This window comes from Prinia subflava, chromosome 6 (genome assembly GCF_021018805.1).
Source record: "Prinia subflava isolate CZ2003 ecotype Zambia chromosome 6, Cam_Psub_1.2, whole genome shotgun sequence".
Taxonomy (NCBI): Eukaryota; Metazoa; Chordata; class Aves; order Passeriformes; family Cisticolidae; genus Prinia; species Prinia subflava.
In genome coordinates, this window is record NC_086252.1 from 9,931,140 (window position 1) to 9,947,313 (window position 16,174).

The 16,174-nt window shown below is 45.8% G+C and overlaps 1 protein-coding gene across 19 annotated transcripts in view; it reads left to right on the top strand.

Moving 5' to 3' along the window:
- MAP2 (microtubule associated protein 2) overlaps positions 1 to 16,174 on the top strand; it is a 218,260-nt gene that overhangs the window by 155,736 nt on the left and 46,350 nt on the right. For 17 of the 19 annotated variants that reach the window (XM_063400145.1, XM_063400144.1, XM_063400147.1 and 14 more), the window contains 2 exons: positions 10,716 to 10,829; positions 13,031 to 13,108. In XM_063400145.1, coding sequence (XP_063256215.1) covers positions 10,716 to 10,829; positions 13,031 to 13,108 — 192 coding nt within the window. The remainder of the gene's footprint in view (positions 1 to 10,715; positions 10,830 to 13,030; positions 13,109 to 16,174) is intronic. The other 2 variants (XM_063400151.1, XM_063400152.1) reach the window with 1 other exon arrangement.

Consider the following 16,174-nt stretch of genomic DNA (forward strand, 5'->3'; position numbering starts at 1 on the left):
CTTACCACAGTGAGCTACTCTGTATTAAAATTGGAAAGCAAAGGCAATCTGGGTTTTAATTTGAGTGAGAAACTCAAAGGAAACAGTGGAAAGAAGCAAGGGACAACCCTCTGTCTTTCTCTTTCATGCTGTTTTAATCTGTGAGGTTTCAGTGTAGAGAAGAAACCATCTCTTCTCTTGCTGTATTCATATCCTGGGTAAGGACAGCCAAACTTAGTGTTGAGTAGTGTTTTGGTCAGGGTTTTTTGTGTGGAGTTGCTACTGGTGGATGAACTGCTCACTTGAAATTCAGTCCTTCTAATGATAATACAGATTTTCTTGCCTTTGTCAGCTGAAGAGATGGAAGTCAGCACAGAACAGCTGGCATTAGCTGGCAGATGAGCACTGATGATCCAGTGCCTGTCCCACCAATGGCTGATCTGGAAATTCAAAGTGAGATGTCTGTGCGATGGTGTTAATGCTGTTGTTTGTTCTTTGGGGGATTCTGAGCAGAACATTCACATTTTCACTGCTGTTTCACAGACTGACAGAGCACAGTCAGTGGTGCTTGGAAAACCCCTTCTTGAAGTGATGATTTAGAAATGCACTTTGGGTTTGTTCTTGGGGTCTTGTTAGTATTGAGGCCTTCCTCATGACATGCAAAAAGTGCAGGAAACTCAAGGCACCCCAGCTGTGTACATCAGCTCATGGGAGTGAGCCCTTCTCCTGTGTGTGGAAAATAAATGTTCAAAACTTAGGGTTAAGTTGCATGCAGTATATGGAAAAGAACTGAGAGATATCATTAGCTCCAGGGCAGGAAAACCTCTCAGCTGCTTCCCAGAGTCATTTCACTCAGGGCTGAGTAGATTGAATAGTTCACGGCAATCAGTTTCACTGGGAGGCACTGTGTATTTTGGGACAGAAAAATAAACCGCAGATACTTCACTTTTTGTTTTTATTTCTCTCCTTGGGACAAATCCATGATGATAGAGCCTGTGGCAGTTAGGATCAAACTGATCTGCAGTCTGGGTCTCTGTCCATGCATTTGGCCAGACAGATACTTCTGCACCTCTTCATGAATGATCAGCTGCCAGTGCTCTGCAGATGTGGCAGTCCTGCTCGTGTCCTGAAACTGTGTTCATCCACAGCCTTGTACATGTGGGAGAAGAGGGAATAGGATTCAGTGCTGACTCTTGTTTTTTCACCCCAAATTCAGAGTATGCCACATCTAGGGTAATGCAGCCTGCACACTTTGTTGGTGAGCTGAAACTAATCCCTAGCTGCTCCTGTGTGTGAGTTGCTTTCTCTTTCCTTTCCCTGTCATCCTTTCTCTGTATTTTATAAGAGAAAATTCTTATGAATATAAATTCTTATGAATATAAATTCATCCTATCATCCTTCTCAATGATTGCTCTGTCAGTTCTTCCTTCTCTCTCTACTTTCTCACTTATGTTATCTCTACCTTTTCTTACTCTTGTGCTTCCAGCTCTATCCCAGCCATCCAGTGTAGCTCCTCTGCCACCTGGAACTTCCACAACTGCTCCTCATTTTCTTGCCCTAAGGAGCTCATTCTCTGGGGGCAGCTCTCTTGGAGGCTGCAGTGCCCCCAGCGCTGGTCTCAGCTCTCCCCTCAGCAGCTGGATGTCTCCAGAAGCTTGCGGGTATTCAGGTGCCCCGAGAAAACAGCTTTGGCAAAAGTGGAAGAGGCAGTTCAGAAGGGCACTGAACCATAGAATGGTTTGGGTGGGAAGGGACCTTAAAGCTCATCCCATTCCAACCCCCTGCCATGGACAGGGACACCTCCCACTGTCCCAGGTTGCTCCAAGCCCTGTCCAACCTGGCCCTGGACACTGCCAGGGATGGGGCAGCCACAGATGCTCGGGGCACCCTGTGCCTGTGCACTGAAAAGCACTGAAGATGCTCTGAGGGCTTTGATGTGCAATTCCCACATTTTCCTCCTTCAAGAGCAGGTGCACATCTCTCTTTGCTAATCCCATTGCACATACAGAGGTGTGAGCAGGCAGGTGGTGGACAGGAGCAGGCTGTGTGAGGGCTCCTGCAGGGATGAGCCATCCCTTCACCTCCCTCTTGTCTCCCTCACCTTTATTGGCTACAGCTCGTACTGATCAGGGGCCAGCTCCCCTGGATTCCCTTCCCCTACGGTGCAGAACTGGACTGGACCAGCAGTGTGAGCACTGGGGTGAGCAGGGCATGGTTGCTGTGTTTCATGTGTTAAATATCCCCTGAGGGGGTTAAACCAGCCTGTTGGCTTGACAGATTGATCCTCAGTCCTCCTGACCAGGCATGACTAAATCCCACACGGTGTGTGCACTTAAATCCAACAGAGTTTCTATAGCATAATGTGAATCCTTTTTAAAAAAGATCAGAGAAAGCACTGTAAAAACTGTTTAGAATCATCCCAAAAGGAACTAAAAATAAACCTTAAGGGGATGCATCACCTCCTTCTGTAGGTGGCTGATGCTTCATTGACTTCTGTAGAGGTTGTTAAAAGTCAGTTTGTTTAAAATGTTAACTTGAAGTCCAAAACTAATATTGATTTTAAAAGTGAGTTACTCACTATGTGTATTTACTCATATTCAAAGGATTAAATATCTGGTTATTTGCTTTGAAGCCAAAGTGATTTCTTCTGTGTCAGTCCTAGGGAATGAGTATTTTTGGAGAAAGATAGCTACAGCTGCTTTGTATGTGCAGGAGTTGTTTTGAGCTGATACCAAGTCCCAGGAAAGGCAGTGGACATTCCTGCATTGCCCTGGCTGAGGGTTTGGTGTTTCACTGTTGCATGTTAGCTCTAAATTGTGTTGCCCATGCATCAGATAAAACAGAACTGACAGCTTTTCCCACCTCTGATTTGTCTGGGAAATGCTGACAGTAAATATTTTGTTCCAGGCAGTAGGCTTAAGAAGATGGACTCAGGGGATGCACAGGAAACAAGTATTGCAGTAATGAGGGCTCATTTTGAAAGCATTGCATTATTGTACTGACATTGGTGTGGCCCCTTTTAACAGACTTACACATTTCAGGGAGGGCTGAGGTGGGCCTGCTCCCTCAGTGTTTTGTTCCACAGCTGCCTGACCGTGTGGCAGAGGCCTCTGCCTGCTGAATGTGCTGGGGAGCCGGAGGAGGGGCTGCCTGCAGCTTCCAGAACGGCTCTGGCTCCCAGCATGAGTCACTCCAGTGTTTGCACTCTGTGCCTCGGGGATTTGCACTGTGTGTCCAACCCTCTCACTGGAGAGAGTGACCAGGAGAATTCAGTCAGAGCAGGGGAACTGGAACACGCACAGGACATGTGGAAGCAGCCCAAGGATGGGCAGCCTGAGCTTCCCTGCTGCTTCCTTGAGCGCTGCAGAGCAGCTGAGGGTGCCCAGGAAAGGCCCCCTCGAGCCTTGTGTTTGTACCAGAGCACAGCCAGGCCAGCAGTGCTCAGCTGCAGTCGGGACTCCACCTGTGCAGCCGATTTACATCGGAGTAAAGCAGATAGCACAAGAATCATGGAGTCACTAAGGCTGGAAAAGACCTCCAGGATTATCAGGTTCTAAAGTGTTAAGGAGCTGCGTAGTGGTAGTTCAGATTTACAATCTAGAGTTTAAGGACACTATAGGAGAGGCTGTTGAGTACCCCAGAACACAGTGGGGCTCACCAGGGTATGCTGTGGCAGGTACTCAGCTGTGGCTCACCTCTTCCTGCCCTTCTCACACAGTCACTTCAGTCCATCTTTCCCCAATGATAATCTGACTGTTCCTACCTTGGGAATCCAATGCATTAAACTGTCAAAGCTCTTTCTTTCCCCAAACACAGACCTTTTCTGGCCTGTTCTATTGGTTAGCTGGTGATTAAATTAATCTGTCACTATCCTCATGCATGCTGCAGAAGCTTTAAGTCAGCGAATTTATTAGGGAAATGATGCTTGTCAGTTGTGGCTGCATTGAATTTAAAAGCTGATGTTCCTATTATTTGCCTTGGTACCTCCTGCCAATTACTGTTAATATTGCCAACATCCAGATCAAGGACCTACTTACAGCAAAATATTTACGCTCACTAAAGCCGTTTGAAAGCCAGTATTTGAATTCTGTAAAGCTACGTTATGGCTTTGTCTTCAGTCTGAAGCACTAATCTGTTGGCACTTTTTGCGGTTTATAGAACTTATTCCTAACACTTTGATTGCTGCTGTGCATTTACCTTTAATTCTGCATGCAGAAAGGCAGTGTTTAGAGCTGTCGTGATCCCAGAGATCAATCCAAGATGCATCTTTGCTTTTTCCACCCCAGTGTCACTGGGGGATGCCTGTGTTTTTTTCCCCACCAACATTTCAGCAGTCTTGACTGGCACAAGTCATCCACCAGCTTCCAGGAGAGCCGTGCATGAATTCAGGACCTGTCCTTAGGGTCTGGCTAATGCCTCTCAACAAATCGAATTGCTATGTGGTTTATAGCCCGGCTGCTCTCGGAATTGCGGTTCCCCGGGGGAAAAGATCCATAGGTCCTGTTCTGCTTTTCAAATCATCTAAGATAGCAAACAGCCATTTTGCATCTTTTCTTTCTGCAGGGATATGTGGGGTGTTTTGCCTCACAAGGCAGTGCAGGTTGCTTTGTGCTTTTGTTGTTGACTCGATTGCACTGTGCCAACAATTAGTGCTGGTTACCTTGGAAACTGCTCTGAATCCTACTGAGGATTTTGACAGGCACATCTTGACTGAAATTGCTTTGTTTTCATAATTCTGCAAGTATACACGTAGCTAATCCTTTTGCTGTGCTCTGCCTGTGTTCTTTCCCTAAAACGTAGCAAAATTAATGAAACATATTATTTTATCCTTTCCATCTCATTGCAGCTTTCTTTAATCCCCTCTTTTGCCTCAGTGCTCCAGGGACATTAATTACCCCTTACTTTAACTGAGCTCAGTAGTTTCTCTTGGTAGGTGTTTGAGAGGTGACCCTATGAATGTGTGAAGTTTTGACACAGTTTGCAGTCTCCTCCTTCCTGTGATCCCTTTTCTTTGGTTGCCTCCTGGAGCGTTTCTTGTGCCGTGCAGTTCAAGCACGTTAAACCTTGTTTGTGCCTTTAACAAGTTCTGCTTTACAGAGACCAGGGGCCGTCCTCTGTGGGCACAGGCAGCTCAGGGTCGTGCTGCCACCCTGGCATGGGTAGAGCTGTTGTCAGAAAGAGAAGGGGATGACGCTGCTCTAGTCTGGGAAGGCTGTCCTGATGGGACTGTGCAGACGTGAGACGCATTTTCATGTTGGGAGGCGCCGTCCTATTGCTGTGAAATGGTTCTCAGGGTGGGAAGAAGCAATAGATGAGTGGGCGGGGTGATCCTGCTGAAGGGCAGTGATGATACACAGGTGGCTACAGGTAGGAAAGGAGGAGAGCTGAGGAGACGAACTCTGATGTGACTGGAGCAGCTCCTGAGAAGTCTCTGCCACTGTTACTTGAGGTGATGAGCAGGAAAGCTGTCCTGGCTCCCAGTTTGCTGGCGGCAGGATCCTGGCACCAGTGCCAGTCACGTACCCGTGGGCCAGGGAGAGGCTGGGAGCCCTGCCCTAGGCAGTGCCTCCTGTCAAAACCAGTCCTCACAATGATCACACAGCACTGACTTCTCTTTCGGGGAGAGAGGATAAAAGGCACTGCTGGATCGGGGATGTCAGAAACTAACAGCTGAACAGTCTCACCTTAGAAGTGGTGTTCACACCAAACTCAGCTTCTCCATGAGTTGAGTCTGAGGTTGTGGTAGGTTGGAAGAGAAAGGAAAAAGTGCTAGAGGCTGGAGGACAGCCATTAAAAGGGCACGTAAAGAACAGACATCACACATCACTGTGGAGATGTCTCACAGATCGGATTTTTGCTCTTGCCTTTATAGTTGCAGATTTTTAAAAAAACTATTTTTAAACTATTCTGTGGAAATGTTTATGTCAGGACCTGAAAGCTCAGATACCTATTTTAAAAGACTCTTGCCACTGTCTCTACATCTGTCTCTGGGGCTGGTAAACATGTCTGTTATAAAAGTTAATGGAATGGAAAGCTGTCATGGGAAATAAAAGTATTGTAGGTAATGTGCTAGTGGAGACATCTGCAGTCCATTGACAAATGCAGCAGGATCAATAAGGAACGAAGGAGAGCTTTGGAATGACACCTTGGCCTTGTACAGGATCTGATCCCAGATGCTGGATCGTGCTGTAGCCAGTCTTTGGCATGTAACCTCATTTAGCAGCCCCTGTCTGAGTGTCTGTCTGGGAGGGAGGCCCCAGCGTTCAGGAGGGAGTGTCTGAATGATGCCAGCTTCGGTGTCATTCCCAGGGCTAGAGTGCCTGGGGTGGGGACGGGCAGCTCTTGTGCCCTTGGGTGTCCTTGTGAGGAGGGCAGCAGGCCTTCTGAATGTAGCCAGGAGGGAAAGCTCTGGCTCCCAGCGGCAGCTGGTTCAGCATCCTCTGTGATCTTCGTGCTCTGGAAAGGTTTGTGTCCCCGAGTCATCTCTGGGACACAGATTCTAGATCTCCTCTTTAGGTATGCTGGGGTTCGTAGAGGAACTGGGCTGACTTCCAAAGCCGGGAGCACAGAGGGCTTAATTCGTTTAACTTTGGTTTGAATTAGTGTGTGCCCAGACAGGGCTGTGTCCTCTCGGCAGGGCAGAGCCCTCTGTCCCTGCCACAGACAGCTGTGGCCTGGCAGCCCTGGCAGTGTGATCTGGAGTGACCTTGGAGGGAGCAGCAGAACTTCCACGCTGCCGTGTCAGCCCCCGGCCTCTCTCTCCCCTCAGCCTGCTGCCTCTCAGGGCTCTGCACAGCTCCTGCTGAGGGTTTGTGCTGTGTTTTCTCTCTGCTGTGGACATCCCACCCAAGGACTGCCTGTGCTTCGGGGTGCTGTACTTCCTGAAGTCAAGCTGTGACGCTCCTTCTGTGTCCTGCATCATGAGCAGCTGACATCTTGGGAAAAAGGAGCAGCATTTTGCTCTCTACAAAATGCAAAGAAAAAGCATGTTGCTGTTCTTTGTCCTGCTGGAGTCTAATGTAAAGCCATGATCCTCATTGCTTTTAAGAAATAAATCTATTTGTTGTAACTTGTGTGTTAGTGCCATTTCTGTGGCATGAAGTAGAGTCAGAGAGAGTTTGCCTGTTTAAAGTGGGTAAAAATGAATGTCTACAAGCAAAACCATGTCTAATGAATACATTGCCCAGCTTCCACAGCATCCAAGCTGCCTAATTTTCCTTTTTTGTTTGGTTTTGGTTTGGTTTCTTGTTTGTTCTTTATCATTAGGCTGCCTTGAACTTTAACTGAACCATAAGAAAACTGTGAAAAGTCTCAATAGCAGCCTTGTGAGGATTTGACTTACCCACTGGATGTTCTATTTATAGTGTCCATTAGCACAGAGGAGTCTGTCCCCTTGCAGCAGTCATGTATGGCAAAAGCGCTGCTCTTCTGATGAACTGTCCGTGCCTCCTGTGTCACCCAAAATATCCATCACCCCAGTGTTCACAAGTAAGCCTTTTTGGATTAAAGAACACTGCCAAACAAAACAAACCGAACAAAACCCACAGGCCCACAGGCCATTTGTATTTTTATTTACTTATTTTGCGTAGCCTGAAATAGAAATTTTTATTTATTGGGAGACAACCTTTCACCCTCTGACCTAGCTCCCTGTGGAACATTATCTTTGTCCCAAGCAAATGAAATCAGGGAGAGAGCTGAGAGGGTGAGAGCTGTCTTCCGGGCTTGCAGAGCCCATCTGTACTAGAGAACCAGGCTGTATGGGAACAAGTATAAATTCTATTACAAAGGAGGCAGTTTTTAATTTGTCTTAACCCTCCTGGGGGTTAGGGTTGCAGCAGCTTGGCTGATGGAAAGCAGTTGACCAAGGGGATTTCCTTTGCATATGCTCCAGGGTACTAAACCTGATATATGTTTGCATATTCCATATCAGAAATTAATTGGAGCCTTTCATTAGAATTTCCATGTGAACACAAGCTTCAGAAATCCTTTTAACAGCCATCCTCACTGAGCCTTGATTTGTTGATCTGAGCTAACAGCTTTGGGTGTGAAGGGGTGGCAGGAAGGGGTGCGGGGTCTGCTGTAGCCGTGGCACTCAGTGAAGCTGTGTGCTGCCCTCCGTGCTCCCCAGCGCTGCCAGGGCGATGCTCTCCCTGCTCTGGAGGAGCAGACTCTGCACAGGGATGTGCCAGTGTCCCAGGATGCTTTTGGGAAGGTGCTGCAGCACGCCCTGGTGTGTGCAGCAGGGTCGGCCAAGCTGCAGGTTTGTGCTCCCGGGTTTTCCCAGACTGTGCTTTGCAGGCTGTGCGTGCCTCACAACACAGGGAGCCATCGGGACCCCTGAGGATTCCAGATTTCTGTCCAGTGCCCTGCTCTGCAGCAGCAGCACCATGTCAGAGTCTGGGAGGGTCTGGGAAATGTCCTGTGTTTCTCAGGAGAGGAAGGAACCAAGAGGTGCCAGCATCCAGCACGTGTGGAATTGGCCCAAAATGAGGTGCAAAGCCCCAAAATGATGTGCAGGCCCCTGGAAGGTGGCTGAGAATATTGCTGGGCTTTAAATCAATATCGCTGTTCTTTGATCTGTAGGAGTGGCCACATGCATGACTCGATTGATGGGGGTTACAGTGCTCAGTTTGATCTACTTAACCACAAAGGGGAGTTCCAGCTCATGCCAGGGATGTGTTGTTGAATAGAAGAACAGAACTAGAGCTGCTATTTGGAGTCTCCTCCTACAGGCACCTACAGCACACGTAGCCTCATCTCAAGAAGCAGTTGATTTGTTTCCCCCAGTGTGGAAGGCTGCCAGAACTTCTCACCTCTGGCAGTAGGAAAGCAGCATCTTTAGATTTCTAATCTGAATTTATCCACAAGTTTATGTTCATGTATTTAAAATGCTTTTTTTCAAAATCATGTTTTTCAAATCAGCTTGGGTTTTTCCATTGCTTGGTAGTTGTTGTGGTGTATTCATCCATCTACTTTCGCTGTTGGCAGCAGCAGTGGAACTGTTGCAGTCGCTGCCCTCCAGGTGACCAGCCAGGAGTGCAGTGAATTGTAAGGTATAAACACCAACAATTAGCAATGTTCTTTGCCAGTGGGTGGGGACTTTTAATATCTCATTAAATAATTTGTGTAAAAGAAAGATTAACCTAGCACTTTGGTTGTAGACAAACATGGCTTTGGTAACTCACATCTGTGTTTTCTTGGGAAAACCAATTTTCCTTTTCTAAAGGACAAATGAAGAGGAATTGCTTCACATTAAAGGTACAAGGGAATTCTGTAAGAGTGACAGTAAAATGAATCATTATTAATCTAATGGACAGTCCCTGGTCAGGGTGGTTGCTGTGAAGTTCCATGTAGGGCACTGATGTAAGCATTCTTCCCTTCCCAGCCGGTTCTTGCCTGAAGGACTGTAATGGTGAGCAGAGCTTTCACTCCTGCCCTCAGGATGGGGATCAATGGGGGCCGTGGCAGGAGCAGGCTCTGTTGACATCTGCCACTGCAAACTCTGTCTCCACACAACGGCTGGAGGAGCAGTGAGGTTTTGCTGTGTGCCCAGCTGTGTCCAGCTGTGCCCAGCTGTGCACTGGTGGCCTTCCCTGGGGGTCAGCTCCATCTGTGTTGGGAACCGTTCTCAGCACTTGGATGTTGTGGAGAGGGCAGGGGTTTGTTTGCACTGAGTTTGGCTGAGAGAGAACTACATTGGTTAATGACTAAGGGAGAGCAGGCTCATACACACATAAGAACCACAAACCCTTTGCTCTCTGAATTCTGCTGGGCCAACCCTTAAGATCTTGATTTGTTACATCGAAGGTGCCCGAACTTCCAGAGGGAAGGAAACTTCTCTGGTTGCTCCCGCATGCAGCTGTGTCCCTGATGCTATTTCAGTGCACCTCTGAGAGGGTCTGGAGTGGAGCTGAGGCAGTTTCTCAGTCTGGGAGAATTCACTCCCTGAGTGGTCCTGCTGCTGGTTTCTGCTCTCCAGAGCAGCCAGTGTCTCACCCCTCTCAGGCTGTGGGGGGAGCAAAGGGTGGTTCTGTGGCACAGAGCACGTCAGGGGCCAGCAGTGAGGAGCCCATTCCACCAAAAAACGTTATCCTCTGCATGGTACTCAGACCTACTGTTTAAATAAAGCTTTGTGTGGCAGTCCTAAAAAGGGGTGAGGAAGATGAGGTACTGATTTTAATCAAGCAGGAATGTTATTTGGCCCTTCAAGTCCCTCATCAGTGTAGATGGCTGTCTGGGAAGTGCTTTTAATGCATACTGTGTGCTGCTGAAGAGGAATTAGCCTCCGAAGGGCATGTTGGACTGCAGCTAGCTTTGTCTACTAAATGTCAAGAAATTACATTACTCAGCTGCCCATTCTACCCCTGTTCGCAAAACAATACCTACAGAAATTTTTCTAGACATTTAAGAGATGGTCATCTTCAAATACTGCAGTTGCTGCACATTGTCCCTAAAAGAAAGAACATTTAATAATGATGCTTTGTGCATCTTGCTTAGAGCAAGCTCCTGGTTTTTATAAATACTTGGCATTTTTCACTGAAACCTTTGGAATATCTGGTCCTTCTCTTTCATTTTTACTAATTTCTTTATATTGTGGGGAAAAAAGATAACCTTTTAAAAATGGATTAAGTCATCCTCTGAGTTTTTTATTGTTTAAGCTAATCTTTCTGATTTTAAAACACCATTCTGATTAGCATGCTTTTCTTTCTTTTTTTCTGACTTTGCTACTGCCACAGAAGAAGTGTCTGCGAGGATAGTACAAGTAGTAACAGCTGAAGCTGTAGCAGTCCTGAAAGGTGAACAGGAAAAAGAAGCCCAGCACAAAGATCAGCCTGGATCACTACCTTTAGGTAAAATGAGACAAAGACTGTTCCAGGTATCCCTGTGTGTGCAAGTGTCTGTGTGTGTATTAAAAAATGCAATTCCGCCTGTGTCTCCACATTGGTTGGGGTTGTGGGTGAACCACAGCCACCAGTGGATAAATGCTGGAACCCAGGAATGTGGCAGCCTCTCTCTGTTCTTGGTTCCTCATGGCGCTGTGACTGCCCCATTCCCTGTGTGCTCTGCAGTTCTCCCCGTTTGTGGCTCCCCAGTGCCTCAGCCATGGGTGTGGTTGGTGTTGGGGTTTTGTCACCTTGGCTGGGACTGTTTGTGTTCAGCCATGTCCAGCACCAAGGGTTGGTGCCTGACAAGGCAAAGACAGAGTGGCATTTAAAAAGAAATGAAGGCTTTGCTGCTCAGGGGTAGCTGCCCAAGCAGATGGAGGGGAGCCCCTCCACAGGAAGCAGAAAGGAATGGGCACACCAGGTTGAGAGCACCAGGCAGAGTGAGGGCAGACTGTGGAAGAAGGGGTCACATGGTGAAAGCAAATACCAGCAGTCTGTGCTGGAAAGTGCAACAGTGCACTGGCCCACGCCGTGTCTCCATCCTCCTGTGGCCTCCTTTGCGACCTATCTCCGAAACAGACGTGTGTGTAATTATCCATCTGTCTATAACGAAGGTAGGTATATGGCCATTGGTACCTCGTGTACCCCTGCAGTCGCTCAAAGCATGTACACCACAGGCCAGAGAGAGGACGTGCTCCGTCCTGAGGTAAGGAGGCCTTGCCAGCCTGTCCTGGGATGGATTCTGCTGACTGCAGTTCATTGGAACTGATCCAAACAACGCCCTGTGGTGTTCCCCCCACAGGCAGTGTGCCTGCTTCGGTGCGGTGCTTGGCCCTTGCCTAGGAATGAATTAAATCAATGAGTAATTTAGAATATTTGTTGGAAATTTAGTTCCCACAGCTTTTGCTTCATTGAACTAAGTTAGAGCTGCAGCAGGGAGATAAGTTGCTTGGTAATTCCCTTCTTTGCAGAGACTCAGTTTTACATAGAAGAGCTCAGTTCCCCAAATCACTTCACTCAGGCCTGGGAGAGGCAAAATGGATATTCTGTTCCCTCTGGTCAGATCAGTAATTTAAAAGATACCGTGGGAAGAATGTCCTCAGTGAACAACTGTTGGTGTTGCAGTTCCTGTGCTCAGATGCATGGTGATGAGTTTATAAATACTCTGTCCCTGGACAGCACATCTTAAGGACAAGGCACACATGGGCTTTTCCAAAGCACACTGAAATCCATAGGAGGAAGCCCGGAAAATTCTGTTGGGGCTTTGGAAGTGGCCTGTCTGTGCTTGGAAAGAAGCCCTGAGCAGTAAACTGAGATCTGCCTGTTGAAAGGTACTGTTGATAAGACAGAGATGTTAAAACATATTTGTTTGGGTTTGTTTAAAAAACCGAAAAAGCCCCAGGAGTAGATCTGTTTTTAAAGAAAAAAGATTCTCAAAGTGATTGGTATGAGATCAAATGCAGAGGTTATGCTCAGTTCATTTAAGAAGCTTGTTTAGGATTTCATCATACTTGAAGTATTGAAAAAAAAATTGTTTTCAGCATCTGGTCTCATGACTGGGAATGAATGTAAATCCCAGTCCAAATACATCTAAGTTTTCCCTGTGCCTTGCTCAGCTGAATCACTGTTATGTCACAGCTGATATAAGTTCCTTGTGCTATCTTTTGCATTTAGACAAGCAATATTAGCATGTGTTCTGCAATTAACCTTAAATAAAAAAAAATGTGCAGAATGGAGTTTTTTCATATACTCAAGGTGGATTAAAGAGATTGGATGCCAGTTTCTGATAGCTGGTGTGAATTTATAAAAGCTCTGTGCTCAAAGGCTTTTTTGATGTTGCTTTGGGTGCCTGAATGCTTTTTAAGAGGCAATACTGATTTAAATAAGAATATCTTGTATATTTGATTTTTATATTGTTCTCTATAACCAGAATTTTGTAAATAATGCATACCATTAGAAAACAAATCAACAACAGAAAAATAAATCCTTTTGTTACAATTTCAAAAGTCCATGTGTTCTGCAAGGGTCTGTCTAGAGATCTGACAGGCGTGAGTCCCCATCAGATAATTCCTCAGCTGGGCAGAACAGGCTGCCTGCAGCTTACATTGTGTATTGGTGTTCCTGGAATTAATGACTGTATCTCCTTTTCACTGTTTGATTTCTAGCAGTTGAAGAGTCAGCCAACCTGCCTCCTTCCCCACCTCCATCACCAGCTTCTGAGCAGACTGGAGCTCTGGAGGAAGGTAAGGGTCTCCTGGGCACTGCAGTGCAGAGCTGTCCGCAGAGGGATGAGACAGGAATCTAAAGGATGGGGAATCAGAAAATGGAGACACTCCTCATGTGAAAAAGACAAGGCATTCTCAGCAGTAACTCCCCAACTGGAGTGCATGGATGAGGCAGACACATGCCCAGAGGTAGCTGAGGGATATGCTAAGTACATCCATGCTAAAGACAAAGAGACAGCGTTGCTCACTGGTTTGTCTGTTGTACGCAATGTGAGCCAAGGTGTCTGCACCAAAACTACCACTAAGTGTTATAGGTCATCTTTGTTTCTTGAGATGTGTTTGGCTGCATTTTTAAAATTACCATTGCCTTTTGGTTTGGAATCTTAAATGCACGAAAGCAAGAAGATTCAGAGCTGGCTCATTCCTTTGGCCTTTGACCTGTAATTCATGCTCCCGTGCCTGCATGTGCTGGGAATTCCCAAAGTGCAGCAGTCCCATTGTAGTCTCACAAAGCACATTTCTATCTGTTCTGCTCACGTGTTGAGTTCCAGTGCGTTTTCCTCTGTCTGGAGTCCCCTCCAGCAGGGAGCTGAAGGGTTGTGTTGGTGTTAACCAGGCCCAGCCCAGCGAAGCGGCCGCGGCGTGGCCGTGCGCGAGTGCTGGGTTCAGCAGGAGGCGACTGCTGCATCCAGGCCAGCAGCACAGGGAGGCAGCAGTGTTAAACTGGGCTGTGTCGTCGGGATGAGGAAGAGGGATTTGGGTTCAGAATCCCCAGGGGACCGTCAGTGAGCTCTGCCATGTCAGTAACATCTTTGTGTCCGCTTACTTCCTCTGTGGATTTTCTTTCAGCATTCTCTCTTTGTTACATACGTGCATGAAAACAATTTCCTATCATCTGCTGATCAAACCTGTTGGTATTTTAACACAGAGCCTCTATGAATTTTGCAGGTGGATGGTTGCAGTTTCACATGCTGGCATACTCTGACTCAGTTTCTGAGGACATTACAATTAGGCATGTTCCCTCACGCAGTTGTTTTTGACACCACGAAATTACAGGCTGTGTTAACAACAACATTTGTAGGAAGGGCCTACTGGGTGGGGTTAGTAACAGTTGTAAAGAACTTAAATAATTGGTTGTTGTTTTGGTTTTTTTTTAAATCTGCTTCTTTCGTGTTTAAAAAATAATATGACAGTTCCTAGACTCATCACACAGAGGTAATGGCAATCAAAACTATTAACTGAAAAGAGAACTGGTAAGGCATTAGCAAAGATTTTTGGAATTGTTACCAGGGCATTATCACTATGTTTTAATATATAATTTACTTGGCTAGTCCTTTGTATGCCTTTTGATTTTTCATACCATGGTAAAGGACTTGTTCTCCTGCTTCAGCCCAATGTTGAGGTTTTTCCTTTAGCCTCAGGTTCAGGTTTGGCTTTGTGTGCTGCTTGTACCAGGTGTGTATTTGCATATATTTTAGGATTTTATGAAGTACTCGTATTGATTAATTGACAGGAGGATGCAGATCGGGCCCATAGCAAATGGAAAGCATTCTGCCAGTTGTACTAACACAGGAAGGTGGCAAAACACTCTACAACTTGAGGTTATTATCTTCTGTCAGACTGCAGCTCCCAGCTGTGCAAATGACTCAGCAAGTCACTTAGCATTGTTGGTTTCTCCTTCCTTGCACGTAGAATTGAATTAATATAGTAGCACTTACCCTGCAGAGGTGGCTGCAAGGACTGAAAGGACAATGTTTGAGAGATGTTTCAGTTATTTACACAATATCATGGTATTTAATAACTTCCAGATAATTTTCTTTAGCATTAGTCAAAAGAGACTTTTCCACAACATGGAAGATTTTGATTCAGTTGTAAGAGCAGATGCCAGTTTGTAAGGGAAGTATGGACAGAAGTGATGTCCTGAGTCTTTAATGAACTGTGCTGGAAGCTTCTTGTTTATGTCTGGCTTTCAAACAGGAGCTCATACTAGAGTTGTTTGAATCAGGAGAAAGAACTTGTAAATCATTTCACCAGAAATTTATTATGTTGCTTTTTACCAAAATGTCAGTGTTGTGAGTTCAGTAAAAGTCCTGTGCTTTGCTCTCTGTTAGAAGATACAGTCCTTGTTTTCTGTGGGTGAGTTCAGTTTTTGCTGACCTGAGTGAGGCAGACCTGTCAGTTTTATTCAGGCCAAGTTCCCATTCAGATGACTTTGCCTCAGTAGGGTTTGATCCAGTTTTACTGTACTTGTTTAAATCTCCTGTTCCTATATCACGTGGCTGTCCATCCTCATGCATCTTTACACTGTCTTTCTGCTTAGTAAATTAGGTTTATTAATTTATTGAACAAAAAAGGTGAGCACTGGGTGTCTGTGCCTCAGACCTTTTTTTTCCTTCTCCTGGAAGCTTTTCCTGATGCACTTGTCAGTGTGTGTCGCATTGCTTTGAATCCAGGAGCCTTCTTCAGTCAATGTAGGAAGGAAATCACTGTTGTAGACTGACAGAGGTGGATGTGGCCAGCCATGCAGCAAACACAAATTAAAAGAAAAAAAAAGGTAGGAAAGACAGAGAGGTTTGTGGGTCAAGTTTGTTCTATGAGAGAAAGGAGTCGGTCGGATGTAGGTTTCTTCGATCCGGCTGCAGGAAAACATTCAAATGAACCTGTCCCTTTTCACTGCTGCAGAAGGTAAGAGAACTGGTTTGCCTTAATGATATTATTATATTTATTTCAACCATAATAACATAATTTTGTTCAGGAAATTAAATTCTCCTTAGCACCCTCTAATCCTTTTATCAGTGTATCTGGTCATGCAGGACTGACGTAAAATTCTAATTTCTTGGCATTTCTTTTGTGCTCTGTGCCTTTTGATGATGGTCAACGATGTCTTCATGTAAAATAAAAAATTAAACATTACAAGATAGAAGGGTGCCTTCGATGGACTGTTTTCCATTTTGAAATAGGCAGGTTAGCCTTTATATACCAAATAAGAATGTTTTGTAAACTGAAAAGAATCAAGTACTGTATGAAAATGGATCCGTTGATGCTGAAAATTACTTATTGGAAGATATTCTCAAAATATACAGG